Source organism: Cladophialophora psammophila (genome assembly GCF_000585535.1).
Source record: "Cladophialophora psammophila CBS 110553 chromosome Unknown aczJe-supercont1.18, whole genome shotgun sequence".
NCBI classification, from domain to species: Eukaryota; Fungi; Ascomycota; class Eurotiomycetes; order Chaetothyriales; family Herpotrichiellaceae; genus Cladophialophora; species Cladophialophora psammophila.
This window is the reverse complement of record NW_006912939.1, coordinates 515745-538749: the sequence shown is the minus strand read 5'-3', so window position 1 is coordinate 538749 and position 23005 is coordinate 515745. Positions and strand designations below refer to the sequence as shown.

The window sequence follows — 23005 nt, the reverse complement described above, 5'->3', positions numbered from 1 at the left end:
CGTCCGAAACTGTTTAACCCTGGTCTCATCCCCAATAAACGCAGTTGCTTTGCTCTAATTAAAGCGATACTGAATATCGTTTTCAGTTATCATCGTAGGTGCCGGAGCGAGAATTATACCACGTCGAAGAGCCGCCAGTGCAACCTCCCACCTGATTTTTTCTTGTCAGCTCCGATATCGTCTATGATTCTCCTTTCTGTATTCACTAGCCATGCTGGAATTCTAGGTAATAGAACGATTAAGACTTCGCCTTGCTTTATACCTAGTTTTGTAAGCATGAAAGCAACTCTCTGGGACTGGTTCGAGAAATATTGAAACGTCATTGAACGGTGAGAAGTCATGTCTTGGGATACCCAAAGCATGGCAACATGATGCGGATTATCTTTTGCCCATCTGTCGACAGTATCGGTAGCGAAATTGAAGTATTCTGGTCGATTAAGGGACCAATTCGTTGCCTGGTTTGGAGGCAAATCCTCCTTCGCATAAGGTGGAAGCTGGCGATGAGTTGTAGCGACCCTTTTGCCTGGATTGGCCATGTCTATGGATGGAAGATTATGCTGTGCTCGGAATTAGCTGGTAAGCGTGATGCTTGAGTATTGCATTTGACACAATAATATTGTAATGTGACTGTCGTTTTCAATCAGACAGAAAAATATTTGTGGATAATGCTAGCGCTCTACCATCCCGTCAAATAGAAGTTATAAATGCAAGGAACATTACTGGAGGAAGGGTTAATCTTCATACCCTCTCATGAATTGCGGCCATTTCCATGGAAACCTGCTAACTGGATGTAGAGAGGAGCAAATAGAGGCTTCCAGCCTCGCTAACATTTTCCAATCAAGATGATCCGATCCCCTTCATGCCGTCCCCACTGTCGCTAGCAGTTGCGAGAGGATATGACTGGGTGGTGCACCGCCCCCACCACGGCTGCATATACTAGGGTGCCTCCGACAGGACCATTGTCGAAATCAAGATGGTTCTAAACTCCGCGGATACATGTGACCAAACAATTTTGAGTGAGTCAGCATCTATTTCTAGCTCTATTCTCTGAGTTTTAATCCTTGGAACACATTGGAACTGCAAAAAATCGTCCGATGAGGGGGGTGCTTTCAGCTTCCAAGCGCTCGTCGACGAACAAAGTTCTTCTGTCCCTGTCAATTATCTTGCCCTCCAAGGGGCAGCAATGCTTGATATTTTGTAAGGTATTAGTTGAAGGAGCCAGCCTTCATATGTCGAATCGCCATTTAATCATTGTCTCAACAGCATAGAAACACAATGCCAAGGTGTCTTGACGTGCTCCTCTATGGGCCAGGTTCCATCGGAGCATTTTATGCTTTTATCCTTCATAGGTCGCCGAGGGTCCGTCTATTTGTTGTTGCACGCTCTGGCTACGAAGCAATCAAGTTGAATGGAATTACTGTCAAGAGCGACTCCCATGGAGAACATATTTTTCGGCCAGTGCAAGTGTTCAGACAGCCGTCCGATGCAAAGCGTGTCTTTGACTATGTTGTATGCACTAACAAGGCTATCGAATCGGAGCGAGTGGCTCGCGACCTTGCACCCGTGGTGGACGTGGGAAGGACCACATTTGCGCTGATGCAAAATGGCATCGGGATTGAAGAGCCTTTTAGAAAAGCGTATCCCACTTGTCCAATTCTTAGTGGCGTGGTGAGTCATTCCTTAATATATCAACGTTGTTGAGGCTGAATTGATATCATTACCTTATCCTCAAGACAATAAATTAACGCTCTGCGTTCAGGTATGGGTAGGAGGCGCTCAACTGTCTCCGGGCGTTGTCCACCACTATCCACCCGAAAACACGGAGATTGGCCTCTTCGAAAGCCAGGACATCAACGCGACCGTGCAACAAGAAAGCCTCGATCAATTTGTATCATGTTTCCGCGAGGGAGGAACTCCAGTACAGGTTCTCCCTAACATTCAGACCGCTCGCTGGAAGAAGACAATCTGGAACATGGCTTGGAACTCTATCACAACTCTCACATCTTGGAACACAGCATCATGGCTCTCATCATCCACTTTTGCTGTTCCGCTGACGAGAACGTTGATGGCAGAGGGAATCAGCGTGGCAAAGGCATTACGAATTCCCGAGGTAGATGATGACTTACTTGATGAATTTTTAACGAAGATCAATCAGTTGGGGCCTATCTACAGTAGCATGTACTACGATAGCAAATTTGGAAGACCAATGGAAGTGGAAGCGATATTTGGGACTGCGGTCCGAAAAGGGCGTGAGCTGGGTGTCTCAACTCCAACCTTGGGATTAGTTTACGGGCTTTTGCTCGCCATTGATGCCAGAATGACGTTGGATCGCAACAAAGGGGAGGAAGCATGATAATCACGGACGACATTGAAAAGTTCGCGAGCAATCTCACCCATTGTACCCTGTGAACCCATCGTCAGTGTAGGAGAGCATGGCTTTCAACCGTTTCTTTTCTCAAGAGAGACAACAGAATCTATAGAGGCTTATTTTAATCAAGTTACGGGTTTTTTTGGTAGTGAACTATCGGCATGGACGACACACTTGCCGCGTGGTATTGTAACAGAGCACTTCAGGGTTCGGCGTGCACGTGCAACAACGCACAGAGGCCTGTCCAGCAGATCGGGAATCGAGAACGCGTTTCTGGTTGATACTGACAAGACAACACCAACACCACTCAGAGGGGCAGTGGCTAGGGCTACGAACACCTAGCACAGCGGCAGCATTGAGGAACAGGACAGGACTGATAAAAAACACTCAGGAATTAGGTAGACGGCGCCAAAAGCCATAGAATTCATGATACTCTGCTCAAGCTGTAATGAATGGCACACTGCCAGCACTGTAAACTGTTCCCCACCCCCTCTCTGCCAGCCCATTTTGGTTTGACATGTGACTAGACAACTTTTCCTCCCTGCCACCGCTCTACCAGCCCAGCACAGCCCATCACAGCACAGCCACTTTGCCTTGTTACAATAGGAGTGGGAATAGACCCGAGCTATATAGACATATCAGAGCACGTCATGGACATCGTACCAAATGGTCCCTAGTATCCAGGAGCAGGGTTTTGCCGGAGCCGGTCTAGGCGTAAACTTTTATCGAAATGGAGATTGCAAGGAAGTTAGGAGGATGATCATCCTAACGATAATGCGATGTCTATCTCCCCCACATGTTGTTTGGCACCCGTGCTTAGTCAGCATTGGAACAGTATGCTGCATTTACTTCAGCTATAGTATTACATGGCAGAAAGGGAGCGGTCGGCCCGCTACCAATTTTGGATCCTCGATGCACTACACGAGGTGAGCAGAGGTGAGGACGGGTGAGCAAACGCCTATTGCGGCCCCCAAAGTCTCGGCATGGCCATCACCTCGGCCATCGCTTCACTCGTCTCAGCCACTCGTAAGTCACTGGACACCGAAGGGGCTAACTTGGAAGGGGCCTTGCCCGGTTCCATAATAGTCTCCTTGAGCAATCTCCTCTGATAGTTGACCAGGACGACTGTCTCTAACTAGAGCTTCTCTTAATTCTGCAAATTATTTGCCAGTACGCAGTTGCCAGAAGGTCTTCAATAGAGCTTGTCGATTGCGCTCTGACAACGCTTAATCAAGAACAAGGGACGAAGCAATTGACCGAGATTCTGCCCCAACTGCTTCCTTGTCTTATAATCTTGATTTAGTCTCTAGGTCCAGTCAGAATCCTTCTGGAAATGATTTCTTATCGTTGGTTAGACTTGCAGCCTTTCAGAAGTGCTCTTGTCTCGAATTTTCTGGCGAGCAATGCCACCTGAGCGTTGGAGTTGAGGAGACTAACTTTCATGAGTTAAGCACCGTAGCCATATCGTACACCTGGGGAGAGTTTGCGGCCAATATCACTGCATTGGCCATGTGTGAGGAAAACCGTCAGAAAAATTGTCCATCCGTTTGGGAGCAGAGTGGAGAATTGATAAATTCGTTGAAAGGCTCGCACAATTAACTCCGGAATATGGCGCTTGCTGGATCGACCAATTTTGCGTGCCTCAGAGCGCTAAAAGAATACAGAAGACTTTGGCTGCTATTCCGATGATTTTCAGGATGCTCGAAGTGGTTGTCATTCTCCCAGGACCTCTCTGTGGATGTACACGAAAAGCCTTCGACGCGTACCAATCTGCGAAACTCGTTGAGGCAGATTCATTGTCATTGCCGGATCAAAACTTCTCCTTCGCTGCGAGCAATCTTGAAGACGCGCTCTCAGGCATTCGATGTCCGAATTCTAATGGGGCATGCTCATGGCTAGATCGCATATGGCCTTTTCAAGAGTTTCGATATTCGAAATCAATAAGCATCACACACGCCAACCAAGAACTCGCGAAATGCTACATCCCGGGAGAGCTACATCCCGGGAGAAGTGGGTGGTCCATTCAGCACTCAATAGCTTACCGACTATTGGCGTCAAGTATGTCAAATATCTACCTACGACGAAATCTGGTCAAGAAATGAAAATTATTACACGAGTCTTTTTGCGCTGGTGACTACAAAGTCTTCGAAGCCGGCAAGACTACCTCAAACTCGGGAGATTATAGCCCGTCTGCTATTAGGGCAAAGGGGGAATGCACCAAGACTGAAATCCGATGATGGGCCGTCTTTGTCATGAACAGGACAACCTGCCACCTCCGCTACAACACCAGCCGTGTGACGGCCTAAGCAGCAACACTGATGTGGAGGTCTGAGCGGTAACACTAAGCGGTCCCAGTCAGCGCAAAACAAAGCTGAAACAGGAGAGGGAGAGGAGCATACTTCTCGCACACTTCTCGCGTGAGAGACTTCTCCTGAAATAAGAGAGGGAGAAGGGTATACTTCTCGCACGCTTCTCGTATGAGAGACTCTTCCTTCTCTCATGCTCGAAGTCTTGTTGTAACCTAGCGTTAAGGAAGGCTTATAGCTATTGAAGACATAACTATCCTACTGCACTCTGCCTATCTAATATAGGCGTTCCTAACAGTCTTCCAACGTCAAATTTCTAAACAGTCTCGAGCCGCCTGCTTCCCTGAAGCGTGCCGCGAGCGAAGATCAAGGCTACATCCTTTCCGTCTGGGTGGACTGGAATGGGTACAAAATTCCCCCTAACTTCCAAAATCTCGATGCAGAAGCTTTGTTGGAAGATGCCTTGCTACAGCTTCACAACGAAGAGAAAGTATTTGTGCCCAACAGATGTCCGGCTGGTCTGATGGGCTCTCGTTCGGAAACTGCTCGCTGGATCGGAACTCGCAGTCAAAATAGAGCAAAATCAGGAATTCCAGAGATATCTTCGGGCCATTCCACTGGCGGTCTTTTATTCTGGCCCCCGACCTTTCCCGATTGCCATTAAAGGTCTTTAACGAAGAGCAGAGCTCTATAGGAAAGACTGCACTCTTTTTCGGGGAATGGTCGCAAAGGTATGACGCAAGGGGAATCATAAATTGCCTCGGGCATATACTCCGGGATGTGGATGGTGTGACCAAATTGCACACCGGCTTGCGTTTTGTCGGGGCTATAAATGAGATGATAAAATCTCTTGTCATATCTCCTTCAATTCACAAAATAGTGGAAGGCTGGAAATGTTTCCTTATGCAACTTGGAACTGAAAGGCGGTGGGATGCCTTCGATTGCGCCACTGACATAGTCCGCTTGTCCTTGGAGGTTATTGAGAGAGCAGCCTTTGAGTTGATTTGTGATTTTGTGTAAGGCTTGTTTTTGGTCGGTGGCATACCTTGCCAGATCAAGGACACCACGAGCCTCTCCCAATTGCTAGAACGTGCATCGGTCTGGCAAACAAGGATGCATTTAGTCGAGCAAATTCGGCTGGCCAAGAATTTTTAACAGTCGGCCTCGTCCTCAGACCTCATATACCTTACTATGAAGCTCTCCGAGTTCCAACGTCATCGCCTCTAGAATACGCCATTCTTGGCATATGGATTGATTTGGATATGGAGTTCCGGGCCGCTGAAGTAAAGGCAGTAGTGGTACATCACCAACTAGACCATAATGCCTTCATCGTGTAACAACACATTTCTTTCTGCATCAATACTGATACTAGATGTTAGAAGTTAAACCCTACGAAGTCTTGGATGCTCCGGCGACTTACCGCTGTCCTGCTACCACGAGGCCGTCAAGCCGAGATCGGTTTCCTCAGCTACTACGCCACGATAGTATAGCACGGAGGACAAATCTCTTGCAATTGATATCCTTTCTCTCCTTTAAGTAGAATATTCGTGTACATAGCACCTCCGCACATAGCGAATCAATCCAATTGCAAGTCATGACAAAGCCAGGGAGTTACTGTTGACAGCAGAGCGCCACTGTGGCAAACCAATCAATCCACCAATGCTTCAACCGAGGCCTCTCTATAATAGCCTCGGTGCCACCGTTGATCGACAACGAGGACTGGACAGATCTGGCCAGGTCCAGATCTATTCAGCGGATCGCTTCTTACCACAGTGCAAATAGTATATAGATAGGCAGAGTCTCTCTGAAAAGCCAGAAGACAGAAGACAATTAAGTAGATGAATCCACTCTCATTTCTGTATACAACAATTAAACTCTGCCTACATTCTTATCCTAACTTGATCATTCAATCTGATAGCGCTATCTGACTCCTTGAGACTTGAATCCTGGTTGGCTTGATCATCTCTTCCTGTTTTAGACCAATAAAAATGTACACAGAATCAGTACGGCAGAGTATCCAAGGACGAGATCTGGAACCCAGGCTGTGCTTGCGGACACCTGCTCAGCGGCATTGCCCTCGCTCGTAATGACCTTCAGGCATGCTAAGTGCACCTCAGGCTTTGAATCCAATGCGTTATGGAGAATTGTAGAACCGGAGTTATCCCAAACACAAAGCCATCAAACCCAATACCGCCATCTGCCTGGAAAGGTGAGCTGCTAACATCGTCGATATGAATCAGAGAATAGTCGTTTTCGATCGTTGGATGACAATCAGAAAGCGACAATGGAGAAGGTGCACCAGGTCCCGAGATGGCTGCAAGCCTGGTCAGCAATAAGGACTTGTGCAGTCAAACAATGGAGCTCACATTTTGCAGAAACCTCCCCCCAGTTCCCGTTCTGAGCCGGGCAGCTTGTCGGCGCTTTCGGTTGTAGTATGGCTGCAAGGCTAAGACAATCCATGGTTGAATTTGCAGTCAGCACTTCTACAATTTGGTTCTGCAGATCCTCCACACAAGGAAGCGTGAGTGCATCCGCACATGCGCCGGAAATTGGGCCTTGGTCAACGCCGCTGGGATCGGGGAACTGCAGCAAAGGTGCAATTCCGTAGAAAAATATACCACAGTCGGGAGTGCCTGATTGTAGCTGTATGTTGAGAGAGGGAGGCTGGCCAAGATAGAAATCGCGGGCGATGACGATCGACGTGTTAGATTGGGTTTGCGATTGTCCGATGGTCCAGGTGAGAGGTTGCGAGCTGAGGCTTGTGGTAAAATTGGCCACGCCGATGTTGTCGGCAGTGATGTTTCCAAGTTGACGAGACTTCTTCTGCACCGATGCGCAGGGCGCCGCATATGCTAATAACAGTGCCACAATGTGCAAGAGCGGACCGAGGTTTCGAATGTATCAGAAGCTTAAGGTCAAAGAATCAATTCTCTTTTATGACCCACCGCTCGAATACAATCAAGACGGCACCGACAAAGATCCGTCCAAAATCATCAACAACCCTGGAAGCCTCACACAGATTGATAACGACGAACAACGAAAATTGTGTACGGATCCACTGACGCGGCCACTCCAACCGTGCGATAAATGTGCAACATTCCCGCTTCCAGGAGTATCCTGTGACGGAAGAATCACCAAAAGATACCACAGGCGCACGCAAGGGAAGAGAACTCACGATCCTGTAGCGCCGCATAGTAACCACACCTCAGCGTCAAATACTACGAGTACTCCTCCCAAAGGTACCACCAACACAAACGGAACCTCATCCTGGAAATTCGAAGGCATCCTCATCATTAGCAGTATCCGAGTGCACAGCGCCTCAAAGCTCTGCGCTAGCGTCAACTCCTACGGCCCAAGCTTCATTGCGATCTCAGAAGGCAAGTTCTGCGATATGAAGCATAAGCAGCTGTGGGACCTTTGCTCTTCTCAGAAGTCGACTTGCTGCTTTGACGTTGACTGGAAGCTGTTGCGGCCATGTGCTGGACACAAGATTGACGCGCGTAGCGTGACGAAGTATAAGAAGGTGCAGTATTGGTGAGGGGAGCGGTTGGACTAGAAATCCTCAGAGGATCAGATGTCAGCCCCGATTTGCTGGAATACGCACAGGATCGGCACCGCTGCGGTGTTGTAGGGATACGGTTGGGGTAGGTGTTAGGACAGAATAGGACGGACTTCCATATCTGCATAAACGGCTTTTTGGCAGGACCAAATGCATAAAGGCGGAGACTCTCGCTTAATTTAATTGACACTTGCTGACCGAGAGTGCTGGGGCCATGGCAGGATTCGCAAATAGGGACGACGGAGTTTAGTTTATGGTGAGCTCTCTAGATTCGGAGTCTCCGTCGAAAGCGGCTATAGATAGGTGATTAACATAATTCTATATATTTCCTGCGATCTCGTCCTAGCAGCTGAGTCTTCAGCTATCCACATAAAGAATAAGGAACTCGGCGCTCACCGAGTAGAATACGGCGAGTACCTAACGGATAACGCCAACGAGCGATGCGGACGTAAGGTATATAAAGATAGCACTTCCCTAGGATAGAGAAGGAGTAATAGAAGTATATTAGAAAAATAAGAGAGAGAGAATTAAAGACCGCTCAGCCATGTAAAGGCTCGAAGCATGACCGCACAGCTACAGCTCAAACACCCACTAGTTAATGCACAACACTGCCTCGCTAAAGAGGGTGCAGGAATACATTGGGTAAGCAACTTGACCGACAGTTTAGAATACTTATGAGAGACACTTGTTTACTTCTCTCATCGACGTCACTCTGATCTGCATCAACCAAACGGACGATCAAGAGCGGCAACACCAAGTTGGTCTAATGGCGAAAATATTTAGGCGGGCCGAGAAAGTGTTGGTCTATCTTGGGGTAGAGGGAGAAGTGGGAGATCAGGCTGCGTCGTTGATTGCAGAGGTTGGAGCCACAGTGAAGAAACAGCTTTTTGACGCTAAAGACGTGTGGAACCTCACGCTAACTGGCAAAAGTGCTTCAATTTTCAAAGACACGAGATGGGAGGCTTTTCATGCGGCTTTACAAAGTCCATGGTTCACCCGCTGCTGGGTTATACAAGAAGTCAGTCTGGCACGAAACCCAAGAGCTCTTCTAGGTGACAGTGAGTGTGGTTGGGAGGACTTGATCTATCTATACTGCCTACGGATGGAATATGAATGATCTGACCCCCAGAGGTTGGAAGTTGCAGGAAATTCACTACATCAGCTTAGATGGATGGCAAACTAAGCATGGAGAACGGCCAATGTTGAGGACAACAGCACTGAACTACTCTACGATGGGAAGGGGCCTGCTGGAATTAATGAGGGCTATAAGAGTCCTTGAGATTTCCGACGAAAGAGACCGAATTTATTCATTGCTTGGCCATCCGTCAGCATCTTACCCTACGAAAACCACCATCGTCCTAGCAGACTACTCCATCGACTTGGATATCCTGTATATTCGATTTGCTAAGCGGTGGCTGGGGAGAACAAAAAACCTTAATATTATCTCATCAGTTCATCACACCGGCAACAGCCTCGACACGGAATTCCCTTCGTGGGTGCCACGGTGGGACGTTCCAGGGCCATGCACCAGCTTGGATCATCCGACATTAAGAAACCATGCTTTCAATCCGCAATTTTCGATGATAAGAGACAAATTGCGAGTTCGTGGAGTAGTACTTGATGAAATTGATTATTGCAGCCCCATTTTTCCTGAGGAAGACGACGGCAATTCGTGGCTCGAGTACTCTACGAGGATATGGGACACATTAATGGAATGGGAACTGGTCGACGGCTATGGCTCTGATACCCTGCAAGCTTATCTGGAAACTTTGTCTGCAGATGCTCCAGAAGATGGACCTCTGTTTCAAGCCAGTGATCGAGCTGCATTTGGGTTCGAACTGTTAAGCAGGTCTAACAGAAGGCCTAACATTCCCGAGTCCTTATATACTGTATGGAAAAAAAATTCATGAGGGGGAACTTCTACGACTTATAAAAGGTTTGTCGCGGACTGGTTAAAGCAGAGAACTTTTGTCCATGCAAAAGGTGGTCAGTTCGGGATTGCACCAGGGCAAACAAGGGTTGGTGATCAATGCTGCATTGTTTTCGGATGCGAGAGTCTTCTCCTCATCCGAAAACACGAACATGGATTCAAAGTTGTGGGGGAAATGCATATTCACAATATATGGGAGCATGAAGTTCTCGCGATGTGGCAGCGAGGAGAGAAGAAACATGGTGAAATCACTCTATGTTAACTCATAGGTAGGAAGAGGCATCGTCCATGGAGGTGGTTGGGCGACTTTGTTGAAAGTGTGAATTAGCAATTCAGACATACTGAGCGCGACGCACACTAAGCGATGTTATGGCCATATCGGTTGTTCGAGCGGTCTACCGGAGAGATATCACATCCAGAATGCTTCAGAGATTTCAGTACTACCGAACCGACTTGCACAGATAAGCGAAGTATGTAGTTCCGAGTTGTTCGAGGCTATCAATTCTATGTTCACTTGGTATACACACGCAAAAACATACTATGTCTACCTGGCTGATGTATACCGTGCAGGATTATTCGACCCACATACCGTTCCTGCAGAATTCTCAGACAGCCGGTGGTTTCAACGAGGGCGGACCCTCCAAGAGTTAATGGCCTCGAAGGATATTTCTGTTGATACCCGAGACTGGACTTGGATCGGGACCAAATCTTCTCTTATTGAGGTTCTCCAGACAATTGGGGTCAGCCAGGCTGCCTTGACACTAGAAAGGGGGTTTCTAGATTATTCGCTGACTCAAAGGATGTCATGGGCTTCGAAATGACAAACAACCCCGCTTGAGGACCGTGCCTACTGTTCTGCTTAGGCTCTTCAATGTCAATATTCCCTTTCTATATGGTGAGTGCTCAAGTGCCTTTTTAAAGGAATCATTAGGGAGACAGATGACGAAACAATATTTACCTGGACCGGCGTCGACGAAAGTGGTAGCAGACTTTTGGTACCCGGCCCAGAATAATTCATCGGTTCTGCTGGCATCTCTGAAGACAAGCAGAACCGTCAACGATCCCTATACGGAGAAACAGATAGCAGCTTATCGAGTGAGGTGGCTGATGATCTGGACAAATTGTGATATTTCTCTGCAAAACGTCGGAAGACTAACAATATTGCCGAGTTGAAGCCGCCGACTGGAACATTTCAAAAGCGAAAGTGGAGAGAATGTTCGTCTCTAGCGACGCTCGTACGTTGGAACTTGCTCTTCATGGTGGTCTGCCACTGGTACAAGTCGAGTCGAACCTGGAAATCTCGCATCTCCCAAGAACTGGACTTGGAGCCCGGGACCATTCGGATGCCGACCCAACTGCGACGGCAGCCAGAGACCTCGAAGGTGGCGCAATTATACTTGAAGACAGAGAGATTCCAGCTGTCGCACTTCTGCGTGGGCGCCCCAGAAAGTGACCCAAACCTCCTTTCACTTCCACTTTCGAGATCTCGAGAAAAGCATTGTGGTCGCACTCAAAAGACCGGCTACAAAGGAATGCGAATTCCAATACTGGCTGGAAGTTGGATTCAATATCGACTTTGCATCCATCGCCATCTTGCATAACAACCCATTTCGGATAACCTCGAGATATACTTGGCGGGATAAGGTGCTTGCAGGCTGGCTTTGTTACATGTTTGGATGTGGGATTGGAGCAGTAAGCTTGATTTGGGGCTCTTCTAAGTTAAGTGTGGGTTTCGCCTTCTGTTGGGTTGGGCTTGCAAGCCTGCTTTGGATCGTGGCTCCGTGGGCGCTGGATGGCAAGTTTTGGTGGGAGCTCCTTGAGTTTTCAATACTGCCTGCCCGTGAATCGAATTGGTCGGACAGACACAAACTCGACAAAGGATCTATCTCTCACTCGGAGAAAGAAAAATACCTCAAAGCAGGAATAAAGTCATGGCCTCCCGTTGGCTCACTAACTTCGTCCTTCGATCCATCTCAATCACTACCACACCATGCAAAGCAAAGCCGGCGAGATGTAAAAGGTGACAGAAGGAGCGGGCTCGAGATGTGCATCGACGATTTTGCCCCCCGAGTGTATGGTTGCATGCGGGCAGCATTCTACGTTTTCGCTGTGGGTGGCTTGTGGTTCTCGCCCCTCTTGCATATCGGATTCGGGCAGGGCATTGGACTTGCGGCGATACACTCCTGCTTGCACCAATCTTTTTGAGTTTCGTGCTCTCACTTTTGCAGCAGGATATTTGGATGGGTCTCAACTTTCATCCATGCAACCATAAGATCCGGCTTTCGACAGGTTTTTTTTGTTTTTGTTTTTTTAAAAAAAAAAAAAAATCGTGATAGCAATAACATTGAGTGAACAAACACGAAGTATTGTTTTCCAAGTGGAAGGCTCAAAATAGGATATATCAGTATCATGATTGCAGCAGTCCGAGCAACGGTGGAGATCTATATATGTACGTACGTTCTGCGAAGACGACGACGGCGACTGACAACAACCCCATCGAAGGAATAGGCTCAGCGACCACCGAGTACAATGTCCGTAGCATGATGGCTCCATGGACGGAACGAGTTGTTAGGGTAGACCAGAGATAAAGGAGGAAAGCGGCGGCCAGATCCTTATTGTATAGAATATTCGTCTGCATTACGCTCCCTCCCGATGTGTATGCTATGGAAGTACATAGCAGGATCGTTAGTATCTTGGACGACGAGTGAGATTAAGAACAGCCATAAAGAAGAAACGGAAGAAGGAAAAGCAGTGCTCGAGGTTTGTATGGAATATTTCATATTTCAGCATCCAGGTTTACAAAGGGTTCTAATTAATCTAGCCCTCTTCCGGTGCCAACCCCGTGCATCGCATCTTCCCAGGCTACCTTGTATCACTTGTATATCTTGTAGTAGAAAAAAAAAACGGGCCCAATGGCATCGATATATCTATCCATCTAAGCGACGCCCGAGCCGAACACTTCAGTGTGAATCCGCTCAGGAGGCACGCCGAGGTCCTCGAGGGCCTTTCGGTGGAGGCGCATAAACGGGATAGGGCCGCACAGGTAGTAGCTCGCGCCAGGTAGGAGGACTTTGTCCTTGATGTCCTCGAGAACGATGCGGCCGACAAAGTCGTAGTCGACGCCCTCGCGCTCCCCATCGCTGGTTTCTTCGTAGTAGATGGCCCGCGACACTTGCGGGTTCTCCGCCATGATGCGGGCCAGGTAGTCCTTCATTGCGTGGACCTTGCCGTTGCGGACGGCATGGACGAAGACGACGGGCCGCGAGGGGGCGCGTTCGACCAGCGTCCCCAGCATGGACAGCATGGGCGTGAGCCCGACGCCGCCGCTAATTAGCACCACGGGCTCGTCGGAGCCGGCGACGTCGAGGAAGAAATCGCCAAAGGGGTTGCTGACATCCAGCTCGGCACCCTCGGGCAGGTTCTCGTGCAGGATATTCGAGACTCGTCCGGGCGGCGCAGGGCTAATGCCGGCGTCCCTCTTCACAGAGATCCGGAAGTGGTTCCCGTCGTCCGTGTCGGAGAGACTGTATTGGCGAGGCTGGTACACTCCCAGCTCCGGCAGGAAGACTCTTACGGAGATGTACTGGCCTGGCTTGAAAGCCGGTAGCGGGCCTCCATCTACGGGTTCCAGGTAGAACGAGACGATTTCATCGCTCTCGGGGACTTTGCGGGCCACTCTGAACTTGCGCCATCCTGTCCAGCCGCCGGGACTGTGCTCGGCCTTTCCGTATAAGTCGCGCTCGACGTCGATAAAGATGTCGGCAAGTTGTTGGTACGCTGCGGCCCAGGCGTCCAAAATAGGTTGGTTGATCGCGTCGCCCAACACCTCCTTAATGGAGGCGAGCAAGTTTTCGCCCACAATGGGGTACTGCTCGGGCGTGACCCCGAGACTGACGTGTTTGTGAGCGATGCGAGACACTGCGCTCGTCAAAGCGCCTAAGTTGTCAATGTTGGCGGCATATGCCCACACCGCACTTGCAAGAGCTGCTGGTTGCGTGCCCGTGCTTTGGTGTGCGGAGTTGAATATGTTGCGGAGCTCGGGGTGGTTGCCCAGCATGCGTTTGTAGAAGTGTGAAGTGATGGCTGTGCCGTGCTCGGCCAAGACGGGCGCAGTAGACTTGACGATCTCCTGGTGCTCAAGGCTCAGCTCGGGCCGCTGGGCCGGAGGAGAGCGAGATGGCTTCACGGCCGGAAGACCATCCGGCTCGTCACCTCGTACTGGTGCTGGCACTTGAGTGGAGTTAAGCATCCTGAGGTTGGTTCTCGGTGGGAGGAACAGTTCTTGCCGGTAAGGGAGATGAATGGTAGCGATTATTCTTCTGCAAGTAGTCAGAGTCAGAACGCACACAGACCTTAAATACCATTGTCGACGCTTGTTCTCGTCCAGCAGCTGCTTCGGGGCAGGAAATCAACCGAGTACGTAAACGCGACAGGCGATGTGTCAGGCCACGTCTCACATAATAATCTGCCGCAAAGGAGGCTGCAACGGGAGAACAGCAGTAAGATCAACAGAACTCCGCGGGCATGATGAAGCCATGATCGGTGAGCAGATTGACTTGGTACTGAGCGTGCTTTTGCAGGCTCCCATCATTTCATTGTGCACAGCGTCTCGTAGCGATGAAAATAGCGAGAAGGCAATGTAGCGACCGCGTCTTGAGTCCTGACATGAGATGTTTGCTTTGCCCTGTAGATCAGTTGGTTGCTGGATGGAGAATTGGGTTTTCAAAGTGAACGAGGGGGAAAACTAACGTGGCCGCGGAGATGCTGCCCCAAATGCTTTTTTATATCTCCATTTCCAAGACTAATATTTTCACCTTCGTCAGGCCACTAATCATCTCCTTGATGGCATGACCCATCGAGGGGCCAAAGTACCCGGTCTTTTATCATCGCCATGGTGGTAATACGGAGGAGGAAAGATTAATATTATTTGCTATGTTTTTGATCACCCCCGGTCCGTACCGACTTCTTCACCCACCACACAGTTGCATGATTACTCCATACTGCTGGATATCGTAGCCAGTTTGAGTAAACAATATAACCTCTCCTCTTATGATAGTCTCCGTTGCCAATCCTACTCCGAGCCTTCCCCTCCCCGGCAGGTCCTGTCTCGAGTTGGCATGTCATGTTTGCCTCATTCGCTCCGCTTCGAAAAGGGGCGGTTGCAGGTCAGTCTTGGCCTTTTCTTCTGCAGTTTATGGGCTGGAGACAACCTCTGACACCTAGGTACATCTGGTCGAATGCTTCGGCATAATTCAGCCCGATGCTCGAAGTCCACCGACTGCGCCGACATGTTTCAACTCCCCATGCAGTTTCGCAAAAGAAGACGGTCGAGTCGAATCCAAACATGCTCGCATCGCTGCTGTTTCGTGCGTTCCACTCAGTCGCAATCTGGCACAGCAGACCAAAGTCCCAATGAAGGCGTGCGCACAATTTCTGTAGCTCAGTCTTGTCGTCGTCAAATTTCACCAATGCTGGGAATGATAGTCAGCTATCAAAACTGGTACAACTAGGTCGCTCCGCTAGTTTGCCGGTCAAGCATGGAACATTTTCTTGCGCCGCACCGTGAAGTAGCCCAGGAATACAACAATCATGCTCGGTACTCCTAGAGCATGTAAGATTTCTCTGACGTAATCTCTCAACGATCGCCGAGATGATGTTGACAATGACTTCATTCACAACATTGGCTCGGGCCATTGTTGGAAGATTCTCTAGTGTATTGGTCATTTGGCATCCGGAGGCGACGTACTCGTTTGGACACGATTCGACAAAGCGAAACTCGAGCGGTTTTATATGATATGTTACCGGCGTGCAGCGAAGCGAACGCACAATGTGTTCTCCATGTGGACAACTGTTCAGATTCTAGGCCTTTGCATGTGCCAAGCGAGTGCGGTCTAGAACAACAGTCCTGAAACTCGTGACACAAGATCATTCTTCCCCATCCCAATGAAACCAAGCCCTGCCAATGAGCAGTCTGAGGCGACGTCTAGGACCTAGTGCCTCGGGGTGGAGGGACGTGAACATCTGTGCTCCGGATGTAGGGCGCATCTTATTCGGAGGACGGACGAAAGACGGAGTACATGCTTCTGTGATGGCGACGGCAGACTAAGCAGAACGGACTTCAGGCTGTTAAGGGGCCTGAGCCAAAGGACGAATTTAGCTCGCCGTTGAGATGTCGACGCCAAGAAAACCGAATTGTGCATGTCTTGGCGGGTTTGCAGTGATTGTCGCTAAATTTCTCCGCATTTCAAGAAAAAAAAAAGTTGCCAACTTGCCCTCGACTTTGCGCCGCCAACGTCCCCGCAATGGTCAAGTCATATTTGTGAGTGGGAAGATGGTTCTTTATTGAACCAGAATAGTACTGATGTTCGCAGGAAATTCGAGCACAGCAAGACCTTTGGCCAGATTTGTACAGCCTCCGCTAACGTCGTCTGGGATCCCAGTTCTGAGAATGAAGACTCCACGAGCAGAGGTGGCGCCGGTCGTGCCTATGTCGGCGCCAACGACGAAGTCCTGTTGTGGGACCTGAAGAAGTCAGAAAAAGTGGGAATATGGAACACTGCGGACAACAATGCGATTGTTACCGTCATATGCCGAAGCCAAGTCGACCCCGATGTATTTGCTGTGGGCTACGACGATGGCAAGATCCGAATATGGGACTCAAGAACAGCGACAGTAATAATCACTTTCAATGGACATAGGACGGCAATCACACAACTCATATTTGACCATTCCGGAGTCCGTCTCGCCAGCGGGTCAAAGGACACTGATGTTATCGTTTGGGATCTGGTTGCCGAGGTGGGATTGTATCGTCTCCGCGGCCACAAAGATCAAATTACTTCGCTCAATTTCCTCACTGCAGGCGATTCTCCAGATGCGCTCCATGGCGGCTCTAGCTCCCATGACTTCCTCCTGTCTACTAGTAAGGATGCTCTGATCAAAGTGTGGGATTTGTCTACACAGCACTGCATCGAGACGCATGTGACGCAAACAAATGGAGAATGTTGGGCTCTGGGGCTTGCGAGAGATGGCAGTGGTTGTATTACCGCCGGCAATGACGGGGAGTTAAAAGTGTGGTCAATAAACGAAATCGTATTGAAGGAGAAATTTCGCACGAACGTACCTGAAGGACAATATATCCTGCAAGAGCGAGGAACACTGTACCGGCACGGCCGCGATCGGCCATTGGGGATCGCATTCCATCCACAACGCGACTTAATTGCTGTACACGGCTCCGACAAAGCTGTTGAGATACTACGGATTCGGTCGGAGACGGAGCTAAGAAAATCCCTTGCCCGGAAGCGGAAAAGGAGAAAAGAGAAAACAGGAACAACGGACGCCGATTCAGGAGTCGACGTCGCGGATGAAGTTGAAGACCCGACAGATATCTCCAATGCAGCGGCTGCGGACATATTTGTGCCTTACGTGCTTGTACGTACGGGCGGGAAGGTTAGATCAATGGACTGGGCAGGGGGAAAATCTGGCAAGTCCATTCGGATCCTGGTGGCCACTTCAAACAATCAACTTGAGCTCTTCGAAGTGGCGGCTTCAGATATGAAGAAGTCATCTGATGCCCCAGAGTACAACCGTGCACTTACGGTGGACATGCCTGGCCACCGTACGGACATCCGCTGTGTTGCGCTCAGCTCGGATGACAGAATGCTCGCCACTGCCTCGAATGGCAGCTTGAAAATATGGAACACACGAACACAGACTTGCTTGCGGACCCTTGACTGTGGTCATGCTCTTGGCGTGGCATTCCTTCCAGGTGACAAAATCGTCGTGGTGGGTACGCGAGAAGGCACGCTCGAAGTATTTGACATTGCAGCTTCCACACTGCTCGATACCATCAATGCGCACGAGCGAGACATCTGGTCACTACAAGTCAGCCCGGACGGCAAATCCCTAGTCACAGGATCGGCCGACAAGAGTGCCAAATTCTGGCAATTTAAAGTCATCCAGGAGCAAATACTGGGTACAACGCGGAAAAGCGCGCGACTCACCCTCGTCCATACCCGCACCCTCAAAGTCACCGACGACATTCTCAGCATCTGTTTCTCTCCCGACGAAAGACTCCTCGCCGTCAGCACTCTCGACAACACTGTGAAAGTCTTCTTCACCGACACACTCAAACTCTTCCTCACGCTATACGGTCACAAACTCCCGGTTCTCGCAATGGACATCAGCTACGACAGCAAACTTATTGTCACCTCAAGTGCCGACAAGAACGTCCGTGTCTGGGGCCTCGACTTTGGTGACTGCCACAAAGCATTTTTTGCCCACCAAGACAGTATACTCACCGTTAAATTCGTCCCCAATAACGATGAAGGGAATGGACACCACTTCTTCTCCGCGAGCAAGGATAAAGTGATCAAATATTATGACGCAGACAAGTTTGAGCAGATCCAAAAGCTGGAAGGCCACCATGGAGAGATTTGGGCCATGGCAGTTGCGCATTCCGGAGAGTTTGTTGTGACAGCGAGTCATGACAAGAGCATCCGCATATGGCAACAAACTGACGAGCAGATCTTCTTGGAAGAAGAAAGAGAAAAAGAACTAGAGGACATGTATGAAAACACGCTTCTCACGTCCCTGGAGAATGATGCGAATACATTTGATGGGGAGGGAAATGCAGATGGTGTCGAGGCAGGACCGGCCGGCAAGCAAACCGCGCAGACGTTGATGGCTGGAGAGAGAATAGCGGAAGCACTGGAAGTGGGCATGGAAGATCTCAAAACGATGCAAAGTTACGCCGAAGCAAAAAGAACGAACCCCAAAGGTGCAGCTCCTCAGCGGAATCCGATCTTCCTTGCCAACAACAATATGTCCGCATCGACCTACGTACTCAGTACCTTTCAAAAGATCCCGTCCGCGTCTCTCCAGGACGCGCTGCTCGTGCTCTCATTCTCTCAGGTTCCCGCGCTCTTCACATTCCTCGCCCTTTGGGCAGAAGAAGGCCGCTCCATCCCCTTGACATGTCGGATATTGTTATTCATGCTGAAGACGCATCAAAAACAGATTGTGAGTTCGAGGGCGATGAAAGGGATGTTGGAGGAGGTGAGAAGCAAGCTGCGAAGCACGCTGATGAGGCAGAAAGGGGAGCTGGGGTTCAATCTTGCGGGATTGAGAGTGTTGGGGCGCAGGGTGAGAGAGGTCGCCGGGGAAACTGAGTATGTTGATGAAGAGACATGGCAGGAAGGTGATGCGGCAGCACCTGGAATGGCAAGAGGAAAGAAGAGAGAGTTTGTGAATATTGCTTAGGCTGAAATGTCCATTGGGGGTTTTGGGAGAGCTCGGCTTGGGCATAACGGGAGACGCCTGCCATGCGAGAAGAGTTCGAACGACTACGACTACTCAACCAAGGGCTCGGCTTGGATTGTTCCTAGGATAGACGACTGTCACGCGTGCACCTATGGATGTGTCCTGCAAAATTTTCTTGAAATGGACACCTCAGCAGCGACGAACACAACTGAGTTCATACAGGAGAGGAGAAGGCTCGTTGTGGCTACTGAGGGCTCTGCTGCCTCCTGGACCTCAGCATTGAACGGGGTTGCAGTCCAAGGAGTTGTTGACGTGAAGCTTGATGGCATGACTTCCGAGTTCTTCCATCAACGGGAAACTCGGGCTTCCCCTCGGCCAGTTGGCGATGGATGTGGAAGCCATTCACAAAGGGGGAGAATGTATTGGAAGGTGCCATGTTATTCTGACATGAGGATTGCAAGGTTACAAGCCACTGATGCGTCAATCCTTGGACGGGTGGCAAATTAGTAACTGCTCAAGGAGACGAAGTCTTTGAGAGCTGAGGTTTTGGGGCCCAAGTAATCTGTGTCGCGAGATAATATCCATCTAGAGCAGTTCGCGGCCTCAAACACGAGGACCAGATCTGGAACCCCGGATTGGCCGCGGTGGATGGGCTCAACTTCCATTATTGAGGCTTAAGGGAAAAGAAACCACTTTCCGTTGCTTAAACAGTCTTGGGACGCTGCACGCATTAGGAAAAGGGAATAGATAGTAGGTACCAAGGTACCTAAGTACGTACCGCCCCAATTCGGATGCTGCATGGATGGTGTGTACGCCTTTGAGGGACCCAGTACCATAGGTAGCTGAGCGGGATCCTGCACCAGACCAGGGCAGGGCGGTGACGATGGACAGGAGCAGGGGGACAAGGGAGATGGGAGATGGGAAAAGGGGGAACACAGGCTCATTGACATTGACATGGAACAAGGCAATCGGAAGTGGAAATGGATATTGGATTGCTTTACTCGGCAGGGAAACGAAAGAGAAGAGAGACGAGAGAGAGAGAAAGAGAGAGAGAGAGAGAGAGAGAGCACTGAGAAGAGCGTGAAAGTGAGAGGAAAGTGAATCAGAGCAAAGCAGACGGTGTGTCTTGTGGTGTCTTGGGGTGTCTCCATCATGTGCTGGTTTCAAGTTCGTCACAGTTTTTTCTGCGCCATTGGTTTGTGAATCTCGCCTCTCAACAGCTAAAAGCCCAAGCAACCAGCTGAACTGCGCTTCATTCGCAATCGAGAACTCGAAACATCCCTGCCACCGCTGCCAACGTTGCCACCCTACCACCCTGCCACCCTGCCGCTCTCTGCGCTTCCCTTTCCCCGTCGCTTGATTCTCGTATTCGCCTCCCTCTGGTACCTCCAAGACGGTCCGGCTGTAGGACCCGAAGTACCCAGGTACTCCGGACTCACTCTGACCTGAGGTACAGCTTGCGTCTGCCCTCGCCAAATTCTGCCGCTATACTCGGTACTATTGCTTTGGAGCGCGAGACTTAACGACGCTTCAGTTGACAGGGGCCCTGCCAGGTCCCAGAACGTCGTTCCGCCCCCGTCAGAACCTCCATGAGCTCGCTGGCCATTTCCCATCAAGCCCCAGTCTGCAGCCATCAACAGGAGCTGGATGAGGATCCAGGGAATATCCTACAACACACCTCACAATGGTAGTTGAAGCGGGGAGTTGTCATACAACAGGGGGGATCGTTCATAATCCAACTGGATCTGCTAGGGCATCCCCTTGGCGGAGTTGGTGATCTTCCCGAACCAAAGTTGGCACAAACTCAGAGCAGCCCGTGAGGAGCTTTGTTGACTGTCTGTTTCTGTTTGGGATGTCCTAACGAAATATGGCGTTCGTCTCGAGTCGCCGCTAGCCGTCTCAGCCTGGTAGAGGCAATGGAGGCTCCCACCGTCAAAGTCGCTGGACTCCGCGCGCCAGATCCGGACGCGCGATCGCGATCCCTGTCTGTCGTCTGTCATTGGGTTGTCTGTTCGCCAACGCTATCGGCGGCCCATCCTCTGCTCCAATCGACGTCGGGGCCTCGCAGGGGCCACAACGGTCAAACCGCTCCGGCTTCAGGCCGTGGCGCTCGCAATTTTAGTTGCTCAAATGTTTGACGTGAAGACCTACCTCTTGACCACTCAGCGTCCACGACGCTCAGAGCTCTTGATCAAGGCCTTGACATGCCACTATACTGCTTGCAGTTGCTTCCTCCATCATCTCAGCACACATTGATTTGACGGCATCGCTTATTGATCTCTCTTGGGGGAATCCCACCAACATCATCACCGATCAGGGGGTTCGAGTCCATTCTCTGCTGGCAAGGGAATCCAACAATGCCGGATCGACTCTACCAAATTCAAAGTATCCGTGCCTCGATAATGCCCACCCCCCTCCCGGGGTCCGCTTTCAGCTGTGGTTGAACAAGACAACCTTCGGGACTTGCCGTTCACCCAGACTGGAACTGTAATTCTCTGATCCATTACGGGTTTGCCCCTCAGTGCTTGGTAGTTGATGATGATGATGCCAGGTCTCCGAGGATACTTTGTCTCGAAGCTGCTGAAGACGTGAAGGGCCCAGGAGAGCGTGGAAAGCCGCTCCCGGGCGTTATGCACGCAATAGAAACCGAAGCATGCACTCTGCATACCTCCACCCTCCCGCATTGGAAGGGTGAATTTGTCAAGGTACATTTCCTTCATTCTTGTCCTGGTAAGGCCTTGATGAATTGCCCTGGGGCCACCCATGTCTCCAGATCGATCTGGTGGAGAACATGGGCGTTTTGGGTCGAGTGTAAGCGGGCTCTTACGCTGCACTTCCTTTCCTGCCCATGAATGCGCCCCATCTGGGCTTCGACAAGACGAAGAAATGGGCCCAAGGGACAAGAACGGCTAGCGCTTGCCTTCGATCGCGGCGTTGAGCTGGCATTGAGGGCCTGTCCCCTTGGGCCTTCCATTCCTATTTGGCTGGTTGCGGACTTTGGCCTGGGTAAGTGAGCTGGCAGCCTTAGCCGAAGAACGCTGCTCCATATCCTTAACTTTTCCCAGAACCCTTTAGAGTTCGCTCAGGAGTGATCCGGGAAGTACGGCGTGGGTCCCAACTTGGCCTTTTGCTTCTCATCCACCACCCACAAACATCCAGCCGGGCTTCCGAAAGAGGACGTCGAGGATTCCCACCTTGCCATCCATGGCGCAATGCTAGCTGGTGCTTTCAGCGCCTCTTTCCCTTGTCCTCCTCTACTCGGTACGGAGCATTCGACTTCCATTTGTACGCTACATACGTCGAATGATAGCAGGTTTCGAACATCAGAATTTCAATCTTTTAATTCCTTCAGACCACTGAACCACGACTCTGCAACGTTGCCAACCCATCAAGACTCGGTTTGCGTCCCAGATCATTTTTCAAGACAAGAGTGGACGGGAGGGGGTCATCACTCGTAACGTCAACCGTCTATTGGGTCAACGTTGAGCATCCAAAACATTTCGATTATTGCCTCTGGACCGCTCTTTCTCTTCCCAACTTCTTCAGCAAGCCCGTTCTTCCGGTTTCTGCTTGACCATCGAACT

At 50.1% G+C, this 23005-nt stretch overlaps 7 protein-coding genes across 7 annotated transcripts; 5 read left to right on the top strand and 2 right to left on the bottom strand.

The window, feature by feature from the left end:
• Window positions 1-1275: 1275 nt before the first annotated feature.
• On the top strand, window positions 1276-2353 carry A1O5_10095 (2-dehydropantoate 2-reductase; the record flags this gene model as incomplete). The annotated part of the gene is made up of 2 exons (XM_007750673.1): window positions 1276-1668; window positions 1760-2353. The coding sequence occupies 2 exons, from the start codon at window positions 1276-1278 to the stop codon at window positions 2351-2353; spliced, it is 987 nt and encodes a 328-aa protein (XP_007748863.1).
• A 4316-nt stretch (window positions 2354-6669) lies between these two features.
• On the bottom strand, window positions 6670-7482 carry A1O5_10094 (uncharacterized protein). Its single transcript, XM_007750672.1, has 2 exons — window positions 7041-7482; window positions 6670-6988 (listed from the first exon to the last, which is right to left on the bottom strand). The coding sequence occupies exons 1-2, from the start codon at window positions 7132-7134 to the stop codon at window positions 6777-6779; spliced, it is 306 nt and encodes a 101-aa protein (XP_007748862.1). The 5' UTR covers window positions 7135-7482; the 3' UTR covers window positions 6670-6776.
• A 61-nt stretch (window positions 7483-7543) lies between these two features.
• A1O5_10093 (uncharacterized protein) lies at window positions 7544-8212 on the top strand (the record flags this gene model as incomplete). Its single annotated transcript, XM_007750671.1, has 1 exon — window positions 7544-8212. One exon carries the CDS (start codon window positions 7544-7546, stop codon window positions 8210-8212), a length of 669 nt encoding a protein of 222 aa, XP_007748861.1.
• A 736-nt stretch (window positions 8213-8948) lies between these two features.
• A1O5_10092 (uncharacterized protein) lies at window positions 8949-10425 on the top strand. The gene has a single exon (XM_007750670.1). The coding sequence runs from the start codon at window positions 9343-9345 to the stop codon at window positions 10141-10143; it is 801 nt and encodes a 266-aa protein (XP_007748860.1). The 5' UTR covers window positions 8949-9342; the 3' UTR covers window positions 10144-10425.
• A 199-nt stretch (window positions 10426-10624) lies between these two features.
• Window positions 10625-11084, top strand: A1O5_10091 (uncharacterized protein). Its single transcript, XM_007750669.1, has one exon. The coding sequence runs from the start codon at window positions 10670-10672 to the stop codon at window positions 10982-10984; it is 315 nt and encodes a 104-aa protein (XP_007748859.1). The 5' UTR covers window positions 10625-10669; the 3' UTR covers window positions 10985-11084.
• A 2014-nt stretch (window positions 11085-13098) lies between these two features.
• On the bottom strand, window positions 13099-14412 carry A1O5_10090 (nitric oxide dioxygenase; the record flags this gene model as incomplete). Its single annotated transcript, XM_007750668.1, has 1 exon — window positions 13099-14412. One exon carries the CDS (start codon window positions 14410-14412, stop codon window positions 13099-13101), a length of 1314 nt encoding a protein of 437 aa, XP_007748858.1.
• Window positions 14413-16465: 2053 nt separating this feature from the next.
• On the top strand, window positions 16466-19421 carry A1O5_10089 (uncharacterized protein; the record flags this gene model as incomplete). Its single annotated transcript, XM_007750667.1, has 2 exons — window positions 16466-16482; window positions 16520-19421. 2 exons carry the CDS (start codon window positions 16466-16468, stop codon window positions 19419-19421), a joined length of 2919 nt encoding a protein of 972 aa, XP_007748857.1.
• Between the last annotated feature and the right edge of the window lie 3584 nt (window positions 19422-23005).

What these genes read in the sequence shown, in the direction of transcription:
- A1O5_10094 (XM_007750672.1), bottom strand. Translation starts at nt 7,134, where the DNA reads ATGGATTGTCTTAGCCTTGCAGCCATACTACAACCGAAAGCGCCGACA. An exon ending in GGGGGAGGTTTCTGCAAAAT is followed by an intron (nt 6,989 to 7,040) that starts GTGAGCTCCATT and finishes CCAGGCTTGCAG; the next exon opens with CCATCTCGGGACCTGGTGCA.
- A1O5_10092 (XM_007750670.1), top strand. Translation starts at nt 9,343, where the DNA reads ATGAATGATCTGACCCCCAGAGGTTGGAAGTTGCAGGAAATTCACTAC.
- A1O5_10091 (XM_007750669.1), top strand. Translation starts at nt 10,670, where the DNA reads ATGTTCACTTGGTATACACACGCAAAAACATACTATGTCTACCTGGCT.